The sequence below is a fragment of the Varroa jacobsoni genome, unplaced genomic scaffold (genome assembly GCF_002532875.2).
Source record: "Varroa jacobsoni isolate VJ856 unplaced genomic scaffold, vjacob_1.0 scaffold_212, whole genome shotgun sequence".
Taxonomy (NCBI): domain Eukaryota; kingdom Metazoa; phylum Arthropoda; class Arachnida; order Mesostigmata; family Varroidae; genus Varroa; species Varroa jacobsoni.
In genome coordinates, this window is record NW_019213114.1 from 92313 (window position 1) to 108015 (window position 15703).

The 15703-nt window shown below is 41.2% G+C and overlaps 1 protein-coding gene across 6 annotated transcripts in view; it reads left to right on the top strand.

Moving 5' to 3' along the window:
- The window catches only part of LOC111273669 (glutamate-gated chloride channel), an 80269-nt gene extending 66031 nt beyond the window's left edge, over positions 1 to 14238 (top strand). For all 6 annotated transcript variants that reach the window (XM_022855495.2, XM_022855493.2, XM_022855499.2 and 3 more), the window contains 2 exons: positions 2153 to 2250; positions 4917 to 14238. In XM_022855495.2, the coding sequence (XP_022711230.1) occupies positions 2153 to 2250; positions 4917 to 4995 (177 nt within the window). In that variant the 3' untranslated portion in view covers positions 4996 to 14238. The remainder of the gene's footprint in view (positions 1 to 2152; positions 2251 to 4916) is intronic.
- The last annotated feature ends 1465 nt before the right edge of the window (positions 14239 to 15703 follow it).

Sequence of the window (15703 nt, forward strand, 5' to 3'; positions counted from 1 at the left end):
AATACTTTGTAGTATGCTTCCAGCATAGCAAAATAATATTTAAGATATTGCATTAGGGTTGCATATAATTGTAACCTTGTGCCTGCCTTAAGAGGTGAGCAACGAAGACTCTCTCTTGTCTTCATCTGTCTAGGGATTTTTTTATCTATTAGATTTAGGGATATGACATGGCAAAAGCAGGCTTAATTTCGCTATCAATCGTTTCGCGCACCTCTGTAGTCACTACGCGTATCACCCAGTTTAGAATAAAACAATCGACTTGCGCAAACCAGTAATGGCAGAATTATTGAGGCATTTCGCAGACACTCGTATATGCAATGGGTATACGCAAGAGAAATCTTCCTCTGAATAAACTAGATAAAAATTTTGTAATGGCCTTAGAATTAAACACTCTATATGCAATATAGGTCTTGATGATAACATTCTAATTTTCGTAGATTTTTGTTTCGACCCCGGTAAACTTCAATGTTCGTCGTCTTATATTTACCAATCCGTTCCCTCGAATTAGGGACTGTACTGACGTTTCAACTATACTGACTGCGGAGCCAATAATTGCAAAATTGCACCTTTACTGCCTTATATTGGAATTATTTAACAGAAACCTATAAGGCTTACTCATTCAACAAATACAAGCTCACAGTACGCATCTTTACGTATAAATAATATGCCCGATAAGTGAAGCTCGCGCTGCAACCAGCATCTAACGTTGTCCGTAGACTGGGCCGTAAAATAGTACGAAGTATATAGGTTCTGTTCCGCTTTCCAGAGGCTGAATGCGATAAACTCAGTTTGAAAAGATCATTCAGCTGGTTAAGAACAAAGCAGGTCAAACTGGGTTCGCTCGCAAATTTATTATCTCATGTCTGTTCTTAATGGTTTTACCGATTGACCCAATTGTATAATAGGCTTTCATTGCCGCCACCTTCTGCAACTGCACGCAAAGCACGAACGACCGACCAGTCAGCTTATCATGCAGCAGTAGCAATAACAGGCAAACTGGGATGACGCTGTCGCTGGCACGCCGCATATAAAACCGCTTCTTCTTGCTAACGGCTCTCTCAGTCTTTGTTACGCTGGCTCTTTAAGTAGAGGCAATGCGCCGCTCGTTTCCTAGATCTTACAACATATATGCATTGTGTTTTACGAGTATAACTATCAGAGTCTATTGAAATTAGTAATTTGCTACATATTATAATAGTGGTACATTTGACACTATGTACTTACAGAACTATATTAAGTCAGTCATCGAAGCCGTGTCTTTTGCATCTTATTAAACGAGCTCGATAGGATCAAACAGAGGTGATCAAGTCTAAGAATGTTGTAAGGCGCTGGTCTTCTCAAATCTTGAGAAACCGGCCAACAAACCCCAACTCGAGAAAATTAAGCCTACGATTTTTTTGGCTGGAAAATTCTCGGCATGGTAAATACTTTCACATAGAATAGTCAAGAGGCAATCCATAAAGTACTTCTTTTTGAAAATTAAGGTCAGCATTCCACCGTGAACTCCTGACCTGTAAGACTCACACGTCAAAAATCACTCGCTTATGAGAGGTATTGAATCCCAGTCTAACTAACCCTTCGACTATAGGAATATACGAACCAATAAGCCGTTTTTAAAGTGTTAAACTTGCAACCATTCCTCGACAGGTTTGAAAGGAAGGATCGCTTATTTCCTAACCATAATAGTCATAAATATGTTTCAGGCGGGATAATGGCACTTCTAATTTACGTTGTTTAGTAGCTTGTTGTATTTTTCTTCCGAGTGAAGTGCCTTTGCTCAAACTTGCAAAAACAAATTGAAGCATTTGTAGGTAACTTTGCCCTATAGTTCATCGTCGTTCGTAGTATTAATTGTTGTTGACTTAATGATACCTGTGACAGTTTGGTACAGTTGTCGCTAGCATCAGAATTGTGTGTTAAATACGACACGGCCGGCTTATACATCATGTTTACATTGTCGCGCAATAACAAAGTGCTAAGGCTCTATGGAACGAGACAGAGACGATTGCGATATTAATCAGTGCTGCTAGCCGGGGTCGACAGCTCCAACACACGTAATTTTGCTGGAGTAACAGAGCGTTTACAGTATACATTTCGCCTGAACTTGTGCAGAAATAACCAGATGATTAAAACTTGTTCATTGCAATTGCAGGTTCATATGAAAGGTCCATCGTCCACGAGTTCAAACCTGTGCCGTTCGTGGCTTTCCCGGTTCCCTACCCGGTCTAAGAGGATTGATGTTATCTCAAGGTAGGGCACCGTCCACAGAGGACGTAACTGGCACTCCTAATTTAAAAAAAAAAACTTATCTGGACGTACAACTGACCTCATCCAACACTCAAGTTATGTCGAGGGATAAAAACTTCAATAGATGCAATGTATGGTGCCTTGCCAGCGTTAGGAACACCAGAGCCATGGCCGAGCGAGGTCGGAAATCACTACGGCCGTTATAAAGTCTTCACAAGTAGGCTACAAGTAGATCGACGGCGTGACGTTTGTGCAATACGAATGAGGATGACAGTGTTCTAGCTCAAGACAAAGCCCCCACTCAGATTATGAACTCGAGCATTACGCCTTGTGCGACCCGCGGTTCTTAAAGGGTTCAAATAAGTATGGAAATTTATATAGACCTTTATGAGAAATCTTCACTAGAAATCGAACTAAAAATATCAAAGCTCAAGAAGCAATTCATAATGAACCTATAATTATTATATATAACGTCTTTTCCACAACTTAGTTGTTTCCTCTTTAAGAAAAACTCTTTAAGAAAATAAAATATAAAATCTCATACTAAGTGGAGATAAAATCATCACGACATGTTCATGACATATTCAGTTTCTGATTATAAAGGAACAACAGATTAGAAAACAATCACGACGCTCATTAAAAATCGACCAAAGGCTGCCCCATTTGCCTATATTTCTAAGACTTAAACTCGAATCCGTTCATAGCAGAACAGGCTGACGAAGTAACCGCCAAAGCGTGACAGGTTGGGTGGGGCGGAATAATCCGAATGAAGTAACTGCTGGTCAGTATTCTAGATTAGGATAATTTGGATGTAATATTAGCAAATTACATAAATAAATAGTAACACAGATGTGAGGCAAAGCGCATGGGTCCATCTAGTAGTAGTATAATACTATGTTGCGGTGCGATAGAGTTACTATATTTCCAATCTGCGGTAGTCATAAACGGTTTTGGAGACTGGTATCAGAGTAACCTTTGAAATGCTTGTAACATAGTAATAACTTAATATTGCACATACGTTGTGCATGCAGCTGATCGAGACATAACATAGTATTATAGGAGTATAGAAATTATATAAGAATATTATTAATTCGCGCATCTTCTGCCACCAATTGTAAAAACACTTTTGCCTTATCCAGTATATATATATATATATATATATATATAGATAGATATATAAAAGTCTACGACCGATTCCGGTACTTCGCTTCCTTTGCCTATAAAAAAACGTAGCGGTGCAACGTTCCTTGGTCGGATCGGATGGACGTTTCTACTACTCTATCTTCGCCATGTCCCTAGTAGGCAACGTACATGCCTGCTACGTTGTGGTCCAGGTTAGGTCTGGATAGACACACCTTGTCTCGTTGTGGAAGCCAGCCGTCTGATGAAATGCCTAACAGCGATACTCGAAACATAGAGAGTGGATGTCCTTAATGGCCCGCTGTGCGAAGCTATTCTCTTGTATTCTAATTATCGGTAAATTCATAAAGCGTCTCTATATTACGCATTATAGATAACAACCTTTGTCTGAACACAGCCGTGGTGAGCATTCGGAACTGCTCCCACAAACAAGTATAGATCATCATTGCCATGCATATTATACTCATATTATGCCAGATCGCTCACAAGTGGTGTTGCTCATTCGAACGGGTTCCCTTGTGGCCAGTTATACAGGTAGATGTGACATGATGATTCTTGTTCTAATGATAGTCCTGCACGATCAGGTAACACTAGAAGTGTACAGCAGTGAAGAGAAAGACAGTCGTACGTGTCTTTCAAAGACGTCAAAAAAGAAATGGCGTTTGCCTTGCTCGAGTAAAGAATGAACCCCATCTATAGTATAAAAGCTCCACGAAGAGTTAGGAGGTCGTCAAATCTCTACTGTTTGAGTACCGTGGCAGCATTATCATGGAAAGCTGTATATGTCAGTGTTTCTGTTAAGCGTATTAGCCGCTTTATTTGAATAACGGAATCACCATAGTATTTCTTGAGGAAACGAAACATAATTCACTTCGTCTTGAGCGAAAATCTAGACCGAAGTAGCATTGGTCAGCGCTCGACCTTTTCCAGTATGAAACCTATGGGGTATTCAGTAAGTCGTGCAAAATTATGGCGTTTTTGCAGTTATGGAACCCATTAAAGATAGTGCAAATAGGATGTTCAGCCCTGTTGCGTTTGTAGAATTAACAAAGTACCTTCTGCAAGGCAATGAGACCCTTCCGCATTTTACACAATAACACTATTGCAAGAAGCGGAAAAAAGTAATTGTCAAATAAATAAAATGTGCTCTTGACGAGGCACTAACTCAGCAAGTGGACAACATTTTTTCCGGCGCCACAGTTCCTCATATAAAAGTAGCTCAGATTAGGTAAATCCTTAGAACGTGACGGGGTAGTGTGGCTTACAGCCCTTTCACAAGGAAAACCAGAAGAGAAAGCAGGGCTCTTTTTCCGCACGTGAAAATCACCCCCGGTAAATAAATGGTCCGCATCGTGGCTTTTGCTTATACGTACGTAGAGACAGATACATAGATAGATGAATAGATCGACGTTTTGTGTCGTGACTGGTTGCTTTTACAGTGAGAACTGTTGGCGGGAGTGAGTAATCAATAGTGATAATCTCTGATAGCCGTTGACTAACTTGAAAATTTTTTTACTTTCGTTTTTCAGAATATTCTTCCCGTTAATGTTCGCGTTGTTCAACCTGGTGTACTGGACGACGTACCTCTTCCGAGAGGACGCCGACTAATGTAGATGAATTACTACTGTATAATTATTGATAAGCGGTTACATTTACTTAAGGTTACGGTTACCAACCGCCCAAGCAAGCAACCACAAGACCCATTAAGGCATTTATTTGTTAGATGCATTACTACTACAATCATATGTAGCGATGTTAATAGCCGAACAATGTGTTTAAATGTTGTTATTATGTAAAAGTCGACACTTGTAACTCGCTACTACTACAACTTATAATGATCATACTACTATGACGAAGGCGATGACTAGTCGCGGCAGCGCCAGATAGCCGACGGACACAATCAGTCCTCTGCTCCCAAACGGCGGTAAAAACAATAATAGCAACAAGACCAACTCTGATGACATCTATACCTGTCTAGATAGATTCACATAGTCCTGTGTGGGGTATCCCTGATGAAACGGGAAGAGAATCTCACAGCATCGCTAAATGTATTTCCGACACATGGGAATAGGGGGCTTAACGTACGTCGGCTATGTTATACGTACACAGAGCGACTGCAGTCGAGAGTAAATAAAAATCATAGTCAGAGGATTGGCCTCTGCTGGTTGTCTGCGCGATCTGAAGTGTGCGGAGTAGAAACGTCCCTAAGCGGCTCTCGTTGGTTACACGTAATCGTATTTAACATGGCCAACGCCGCAGCCGCCGTAGAACTATGACCACGGCGGCGACGACGACGACGACGACGACGACAACGATGATGACGATGACGACGACAATGACGACGACAACGACGACGACAATGACGACGACAACGACGACGACGACGACAATGACGACGACAACGACGACGACAATGACGACGACAATGACGACTACGAATACAGCAAAGGCGGTGATGACGATAAGAAGCGGCGTACGTTGTTGTTGTGTGTTGTTTTTCCTGCGGCTAAACAGTCTCAGTCTCTCAATAAGTCATTCACTTAAACATTCACGCAAACACACACACGGACAGACACACGTTAATCTTGTCTATGGTTCTCTAATTATCATAATTAAACCCAATTACGCCGTTGCCAGGGCAGACAAGGCGAAGAAGGACGCCGAAGATATATGATCGTTTTCTCTCTACGTATGTGGCGAGGAAATCCCGACAGAAACACTCATGTAACATACGTTCATGCTGCAACAGCTGAACGACAAAAAAGCGAGATGGAGAAAAGCCGGATTATCGAAAGAACAAATACCCGATCACTGTCGTTGAACAGCTGCACTTCGATAATATCAGCCAGCCAGCCAGCCAGCTGGTTCCACCTGCACACACTGGATTAAGCATTACCATTACTAGCATCATCAGGGATAAAATGCCTTCTACTATTGCTGCTGGCTGCTGTTGTGGTGCAGGGGCAGCACGCACGTGGTCGAAGGTGTCCAGAATACAAACACCTACCGGCCAAATGGCGAGGAACTATATCATGTAGGCATACTACATTCAGCAACATCCAGCAGAAGACGAGAGTGACATCCTGCTTATCCAGCTGAGAAACGGGACCGGGAACCGCCGCTTACATATTTTACAAGCCAGACTGGACAACAGCCACGGCAATAATAATAACAACGACTGCTAGTACTACTACCAGGGGCAAATGAGAATCTGACAAACAGCATCAACAGCAAAACAATAGAATCAAACAGTCAAGCGGACCACAGCACCAACAGAATCGAACGGAAATGAAAAATATAACTGCGAAAAAAGCGATTAAAAACAGAGCCTATTTCCAACAACAACAATAAAATGACTAGTACGGCGGCCATTACTGACGACAGCTTAACATTAGAACGTATTGCAGACACGTTGTCCATTATCCGAGTAATTACTAAAGCAACAAGTTTGAGGCGTAAGAACCACATATTGATGATTGACGCCAAGAGCTCAAGATACCATTCACAAACCCTATCACTTATCTCTGACGATCTCTTCACAGAAGTGTATCCATCTTTTCCACCAGGCTTTCTCCTTTGCCGCTTCCGACTGTTTCTGGCCTTATGACTTAACTCGAAAATGTTGATAGCGTCAGATTAAGATGGGAACAAAATGAACGATAAAGCACAACTGATTCAGTCGAACCAGGTTTAACCTCCTTTGTCGGGTTCAATTCAACTAATTTATGACAGCCGATTGCAATATACATATACACATAGTGATCCTCAACAGTTTAAAAGTGTTTTGCATTTACGCGCAGAACGCGTTCCACTCATAAGAATCAGAGAGTAAAAGATGCCGACGTCCGATAATAAGTGCCCAGTCTGATGATAACCTTTACATACACAACGATATAAACATGTGTAAGTCAATCGAGTGAATTCCACAAAAAGAATACCACTAATTATCTATGCTTTCGGTAAACAAAGGCGTTCTAGATGCCAAAAGTCCCATTTGAAAGAGTCCCGCTGTCGAGACAATAGACAAACTAGGCGAGAGATTTAAAAGGTTCGAAAGGCAGAAACGAAATCAAATGAAAATTGGCGCTAATAGACAACAATGAAGTGATTATTAAAAAATGGCGGATAATCTAACCCCAACTGTAACTACTGCCTCCTGGTGGCCAACACGAACAAGTCAACGAAGTAGTTGACATCAAATATACTAACTGAAGCTCAAAAGGAAGATGTTGGTTGATCAACGTGTTAATGCCAAGCTTTGTTTATATATATACAAACACAAATATGTCAACGGTAAATCTTAATAACCAACAAGGCGAATATAGATGAATAGAATTTAGCCTCGATGATGCTAAGCACAGCAATGGCAAATATGGAAACTTTAGACGGATATATCGGAGACGAAATGCGTATAAGGATGGTGATGCTACGATAACGGTGACGGATTTGCACAGTCTGTCTTGTTGCGACGGCGTTGTGCGATCTGAACTTGAGCTACCATTACATCAACTGGGTACAACAGATACTGCTACAGAAAAGTGAACGGGATCTTTAACCAAATTTGAACTATTGGGTAAAAAAATGTGACGACGACGAAAACGATTATAGGTAAAGGTAAACAGTACAAGCAGAAAGTGGAAGAAATACATACAGCAACCTTAGTCATTAGGTCCTATTTCATGTCCTGTTCTCGACATCCGTCTTGCCGGTCTAAAGCTTGCACACACAGACACACAGCAGTACGAAGTTAGATCTGCAATGGATGATGAGCTTCCGATGGCGGAAAGATTCCGCTGCGCTTGATGGTAATGTAACATCACAAGTAACATAACCCATACGACAACTGAAAGTGTCAATCAACAACAAGATCATAAAGATGAAAATGATTATTGAGATTAATACTTAGTTACAATGGTATGTCGTGATATACACATACGAATGATGTTTACGGTAGCTAAAATAAGTCGTAAGGACAGATCGCAACCATTATTATAGATGAAATGAGAAAGAAATAGGAACGTCAACAAGACACCGAATATAATGCCAAGAGGTCGGTGGCATTATAATATAAACTATCTATGATGATATACATATAGCTATATAGATAAGTAGGTAGTGGCAATGATGATGAAGATGCGAGTGATGTCGTCCAAATTATATATATATATATATATATATATATATATGAATGAATGAAGAATAAGCCCCACTGTGAATACGGAGCTCGGCACCCTCCGCTGCCATCGGCCTACAGATTGACCAAGACCAGCCAGAGACCAAAAAAAACGAAAAATGTCCAGTACTCCAAAGTTACGTATGTATGTATGTATGTACGTACACAGATATAGTATATGCAAATGATGTCTCAGCAAAACTTGCCTAAAATGACGATATCATTTTCTACCCTTCTTTTTGACCGTTTTAATCTCCTGAAGCTGTCGAACTAAAGTACCGACGACAAATAACAGATTCAGCTCGCACTCACGAAAGGCTGTCGGTTCCACATTCCCTATGTTATCGACTTGCACCGCCACAAACCGATACCACAGTAACTGTTAATAGTAATGATAGTAATAGTAAAGTAAAAAGTAATAGTAATATAAAAGAAAATGACGTGCGACGAGTGAGCCCAGTTCGACTGAAGTCTTCCGGCTGGTCGAAACCGACCAACCACGGCCAGCCGTTGGGACGTGGCAAATGGCGCGGGCCGCTATTTTAGTCCGCTCTCTATTCTACTAACTCTTATTACTAAACGCTATTAACTCCATATCTTAACTAACTCTACCTATACTCCTCTATCCATGTACGCGGCACCATCTCCAGTGACTATTTCCGAATATCACTTTCCTTCAAGCTTACCACCGGCGAAAATTGGTTCCTTTCCGCTGTCGTCACTGATGATCGACAGTCCTACATATGCATCACCTTCTCCCTTAGCACATTCGCGATTATCACTCAATCGCCATGGCTGTCAATCAGTCCTCTATTTAATCATAGCCATCTATTTAACGTCAAGACTTTGCCACCCCTCCCGTGATTAAGCTTACCGAGGTCTAACGAAAACTGATTTTTGATGATATCAGTATATTTTTTTTGCAATGAAAAATTTCTCGAAAAAAAATGCCCAAAATTTAATGCGAAGGCAATCGTTAAGGCTCGTATAGCAACCAGAATAGCTCAACATTTATGCTAACTGGACTTACGTTCGCTCTCCTTACCTGACATGCGACGTGGAAACACAGGTCCAACTTTTTTTTTACCTTCACTCAATTTCAAAAGCTCCATTGAGGAATGTCAGCTCTACCCTTTCTTGCCAAGTGTTTGTATTTGCTGAATGAATGTCGTCATTTTTTTTACAACGCAGGCCCTGCCGATGACATCTGAATGGTAGAGGTAATTAATTCTGGAAAATAATTCTTACCAAGTTTTTCATAATGCTAATGATGAGCAGCGCGGGGGCGCTTCTCCATGGCAGCTCACCACGTAGGTATAAAAGTAACAATAATATTTAAGGCAGTAATAATAACAACTAACTACTGATAAACTGATTACCAAGCAACATGCATTACCAACACGGGTCATAAACACACAGGTATGCACACAGGTCGCAAAGAACAAGAAGACAGCAGTAACCAAAAAGTTATGTTACAAAAAGTCACAGGACACGAGTGGAGGATCAGAGGCAGCCAAAAAGACGTTATCAGCTATTACAGAATAATATAAATAATAATAATAATGACTGTAATAACAACGGCAATAGCTATTATATAGTAACGTCTGTAAGAATAATAACAATAAGAAGAGGATCAAGATCAAATAAATGAGGTGTGTAGAGAAACGTAATTGGATTGAGGATCTTAGAAAGAAAACATGTCAATCGAATCGCGCCGCCGGCAGGAATTGTCCTCAAGGGCCTAGACACATTCTCTGGCGATCAGTCGCCGATTGAATGTCCTTTGAACATGCATTAAATCGTCTATGAATTCTCTATATCGATGGGTTTTAGCATTGTCTAATTATGTGGAGCATTCATTACTTTTTGCCTGAGCAGGATTTTGCATTTGATTGATTGTGTGGACTGGCCAGACTAGACGATTAGTCCGGCCAATGGGAACTTAGACGAAATGAAGTAATAGTCCTCGGGAAACGCGCAAAAGTGGTCAGGAACTAAAAAGGGAACATAGCTATCTGACCTGACTTGTCAAAACCGCCTAAGTGACAACTGAAGAGAGACGGTGTCTTCTGCGAGACTTTGCCAACTTTTGGAGATAGGACTGTGCCATCTTACTTTCCCAAAAAAAAACACTGAACGGCTAGTATTACACAAAGTCGCTATAAATTTATCCTAAAATCCCTTGAACCGATGTTAAACAAGCCAAGTAGAACGAAGTAATTTTGTGGGATCATATAGCATTATTTACTAGTTGTGATAATACTGTGTGTTATTATAGACATGGTATGGTTATTATGATACTAATATTATCATTATTATTATCAACACATACTTATCATAGCGAAATGGGCGCCATAAACGTAGCTTCCCTTTAGCCATTTATTAGACTGATGAGATAAAATAGGTTAATGCTGGCGATGATTATGGGAAATACGATAGGAAGCATTGGGTCTCGAGCAAGGTTCTAGTAACCATTTATCGAATGGGCCGATCATACCACAGTGTTACTATAGCACTAAACTGTCTGCAATAATGGGTCGGTTAGTCAGTTTCGAAAATGACGTACCAATGATGCCATAGATTGCATGGTCCGCCCGAAATCGATGAGTAAGTACTAAAACTGAATTTATCTGTATTGCAGTAATGTTGGAAATGACCTAATGACCAAATTCAATAAAAGCCCATCACTTGCATTTTGCGAACAGTGTTGAGTACATCAGACAAGATAGGGACAAGGCATGGAGCAGGTTCGGCAAAACCACAGGGAGGAAGATAGGACAAATACTCATACATTATATTGTTCATACGAACATCAGCTATTCTTTGACATCATCGTAAGCTGATAAACGTAGAACGTGCATGAAGTACCAAGAATGACATCAACACACCTATTATCGCCTGAATTCGTAAATTAAACGATTGAGGTCAATAAGCCTCAATCAGTCTTGTCATATCGACGCGTTTCGTAGCCACTGGCGAACGAGATATCACCAGCGATAAAGTATATCTGTTCTCTGACACGACAAAAGTCCGCTCGCTTTGTTGAATGGCTTCGGGCTTTTGTCTTCGGCTCTTCCATGTTCAGGAGGTCGTTCCTCAAAGTACTCAGCGGCGTACGCCGCTAGAAGCCAACACAAGATCTACCCACCTTTATTACTATAATAATTATTATACAAATGCAATTATAACGTCGATGATAAAAATAACGATGATAAGAAGTGACTATGACAGTGTTATCTAATGCCCAGAGAGGCCCGTTGCATCGTCCGTATGCAAGCACAAACACACTTGAAAGCACACACAGATACAGGCACAAGTGCGCTTACAGACATGCGCCAAAGAGGAGAAAAGTCATGTTGACCACATGTACAAGAACTGGTAGTCACTGTAATACGTCACTAGCACTGCTTAGCCGATCTGAAGCAGTGTGATATAAAATGAAGAAGGATTTTCCCGAACGAAGGCCAGTGATGACGAAGTGTCACCCGTGGATGCTATGTATTACAACTATTTCTTTCTAATGGAGCGACTGAGCAATTATGATACTGACAATGATTGTTACTACGAGCGCCCCCTGCCGGCGGCCGGGCCCCGAAGGCATCGTACCATCAGCGTGTGTATCTACATAAACACAGACAGACAGACAGACAGACAGACAGACAGACAGACAGTCATTCGTAGTAACGTGCGCTACTGCCTGTGCTGTCAGCTGAATGGCGGCGCCCGCAGCAGAACCAACGGTAGGAGTAGCAGCAGCTGTAGGCGCAAACATCCCCAAAAGGGGAAGTGGAACAATGGTACGAAATTGAGCTTAAGGTCGTATGATATGTGAACGTTCTCACTCCTTGGCGACGCTTAGGCCAACATTGTCCATAGAGTTCTTTCTGGTTCGCAATTGTTGCGCTTGTACTAGACAGAGCCGATGAACCGAAGCTCCGATATACGTACATAAATTTTTGGCCATTTGTTCCAACATCGGCCATTGTTCAGCCGCGAGGAGACTCACACGTTTTTAATCAATTTGTTTCCGTCCTACCGTCGCCATTTTAGATCAAGAAGGGGTTCAATGAAGTACTTCGTCAAAGCGTCGCAATAATAATATTACGTTAGGCTCGCAAAACCGCTCCACCATCAGCACGTCCACACAAAATGATGATTGCCCACAGTGCCAAAACATGCCGGGGATACCGGTGTTATTTCAACTTCGCTAGATTGACGGGTTGCGTTTTGCACAAGCACAAAAATTCCACGGTTTCTAATCATGTGCAGGGAATGCCAGTTGCTTTTAAGTTCGGGAACACGAAGATGTCACAATTAGCCTTAAGCACATACGGAATAAATTTAAAAAGTATAAGCTCCCTGTGCTACGCAAGATGCAAGCCCTTATTAAGTAAATTCTGGCCTTGTCCTGCAACGCACTGGTTACAGAATTCTTCGGTTGCCCAATTGTCCAACTGAAGTTAACCGGCTACAGACGGTGCGATTGCTTCAGCAATTTGAAACGTCCTTTTTCCACCGCATCTGAACCCAAGTGCCAACCGATGTAAAAAATTAATAAATGTAACTGTTGATCTACTTTAGGCTGAATCCTAAGCGATCTCGATATAAGCAATTTCATTTACCATTCGGAGGTCCTTGCCATAGCACAAAGACCTCACGCTATACAAACTATGCAAACGATTGCTGTGAACGATTTTCACGATGAACGAGCAAAGCTTGCATTAGTTGAGTGAAGAGCGTTTTGAGCAGCTATCGTTCACTTTTGCACCTGGAACCTTGGCTACCACTAACGGACTTCTCACGGTATTATAACATGTTACATCAAAAACGCCATGTCTGGGCAAATATGATCGAGCTACGTGACTTCTCCAACGGACCACCCGCTTGATTCGCTTAATAATATATGGGTCGACCAGAAATTTAGCTTCAAGAAAATAGGCCTCGCCTAATTTTCAACCTTAACGTATCGCATCTCTTCCGATGCCATCATCACGCACCTGATGAGTTTTCTACAGCCTTGGTCAAGCGTCGCCGCCATGTCTGTAGCTGGGCATGCTCCCCTCCTACACCGTCTTCGAGGGAGTCCGTGTACATAGCAACTAGCAACGGTGAAAATATTATAATAAGATGGCCATGATTATTGTGATGATGATGATTATTATTATTATGACAGTCAATATGTGGTAACGATGGAGTCGAAAACACAAAGCACTTAGAGGGAAGAGAATGGCTCGAAAAGAAGAAACATACTAAGAAAGGCAAATCGGTTAGGTAGAAAAATTACCATCCTACTGGCTCACTAAGCATAAATATGTAAAGGCCCTATCGGTCCAATTAGCGGGCCAGTAGAGTTTATTAAGACGCTGCTGCCTCTCAGCCAGCTCTTAAACCGCATCTGATTCCACTCAAATGGCGCAATCGCTACGGTATAATTTCTCTAATTCATTAGATCAGATATGAGGTTGAAAGGAACAACCAATCGGGGTGTGGCCTGAATTGTTCTACCAAACCGATGTTGAATTTCAGGATAAAGACTGAGAGGAAGGCAACGAAGGCGAAAGGACAAACATGTCCGAGTCCATACGTTATAGTTGCAAGAACGTCTAGTCATTGTAAATGTAAGCAGCAGCAGCAGCAGCAGCAGCAAGTACGATTAAATAAAAGCCTTTTAAAATCGACACCAGCTTCTATTTCATTTTCAGACGTATTGTCTACGGATCGTAAAGGTCCTTATATTCCTAGGTCGAATGCAGTCAACTTAAGCAGCAATCTTAATAGTAATGCTTACAGTTTAACTAATGCGTTGATAAGGCCTTACAAATGACACATGTGTTCATATGTTTAACGTTGAGCATTTCCTGGATCAAAATTGATATTTAACTACGAACTTTGATTAGGCATAGCCTTGATCAGCTAAATACATAAACCTATTTTGTGCAGCAAGTTCGATAGTGTGACACCATGGAAAACTGATAAATAAGTTTTCTGTATTAATCGATATAATTCTTTATTCCCACGCGCAACTAAATCATATCTTCAATCGACCGTTCGATCGAAGTACGGCCGTTTGCGTATATGAACTTTCGTTTGGCGAAGGTGAAGTGATACACATCTTCGATAAGCTATTACTATAACAGTGTTTGGGTGACGAAATATAAAGAGATTATAGGTAGCAATCGCTACTTCTAATTCGTCTATTAAAAATCATAGCTCAATTACTTTCTTACCAATTTAATTTTGGCAGGAAGTCTGCGTTGCATAAATGAACTTTGCGGTAACGACTAATTTCCTTTAAGTCATTCAGAACATAATTTCCGGACATGAAGGACCTGATTAACACATCGTAGCTCTGTCGAAAGCCGGTGCAGCTAGATTTGTTAAGTAAAGTATTCAACTAGATAGTAATGCGGACAGTGTCGGTCCTAGGAGGAAAAGTATTTAGGAGGTCCTAGAGGGAAACAGCGTTTAGTGCTAGGGTTCATCAGAAGCAGTCTGTATCGATCTAGCATTCCAATATTCTACTAAGGAAAACGGCACTCAAGGTGCACTTCTCATACTTCGTACTCAGAAGTGGCCAGCAATATCGAAACCAAAAATGTTTTGTCCTCTCTAAAGAGTTTGCGTATAAAAGCATTAATCATTATACAACAACCACTACTACTGCTACTAACGTAAAGTATTATAACACAAATTATCATTCTATTAGGTTAAGGTTTAATGAGATCAATTTAATTCGGTGCATTGTACAAGCCAACATTGGTGCAGCCTACCCTGGTCGACTCGAATTCTATTGTGGCACCCATTGTCTATTTTGAAATCCATTTGGTATGCTATCCGTTAATATTCCTTTGATTTGGTTTGCCACAGGAACTATGTTCTATTTAAGATGCTGATATGCGGAGCTACATAAAAAAACGACGGGAAAATTGGAGCGACATTTTTTTTACCTGAAGAATAAAAGTAGCCGACGCAGACTTTCCACAAGATACGCTGAGCCTTAGACAGTCACCGGACGCGAATTGTTTACTCATTATGTAGAAAGGGTGATGTGCGGGGACAGAGGGATGTGCTCCGCAACTCACTCCAACTAAGTAGAATAAAACTAACGGGACTAGGGGCGAATACAGATAAAGATCTACATTC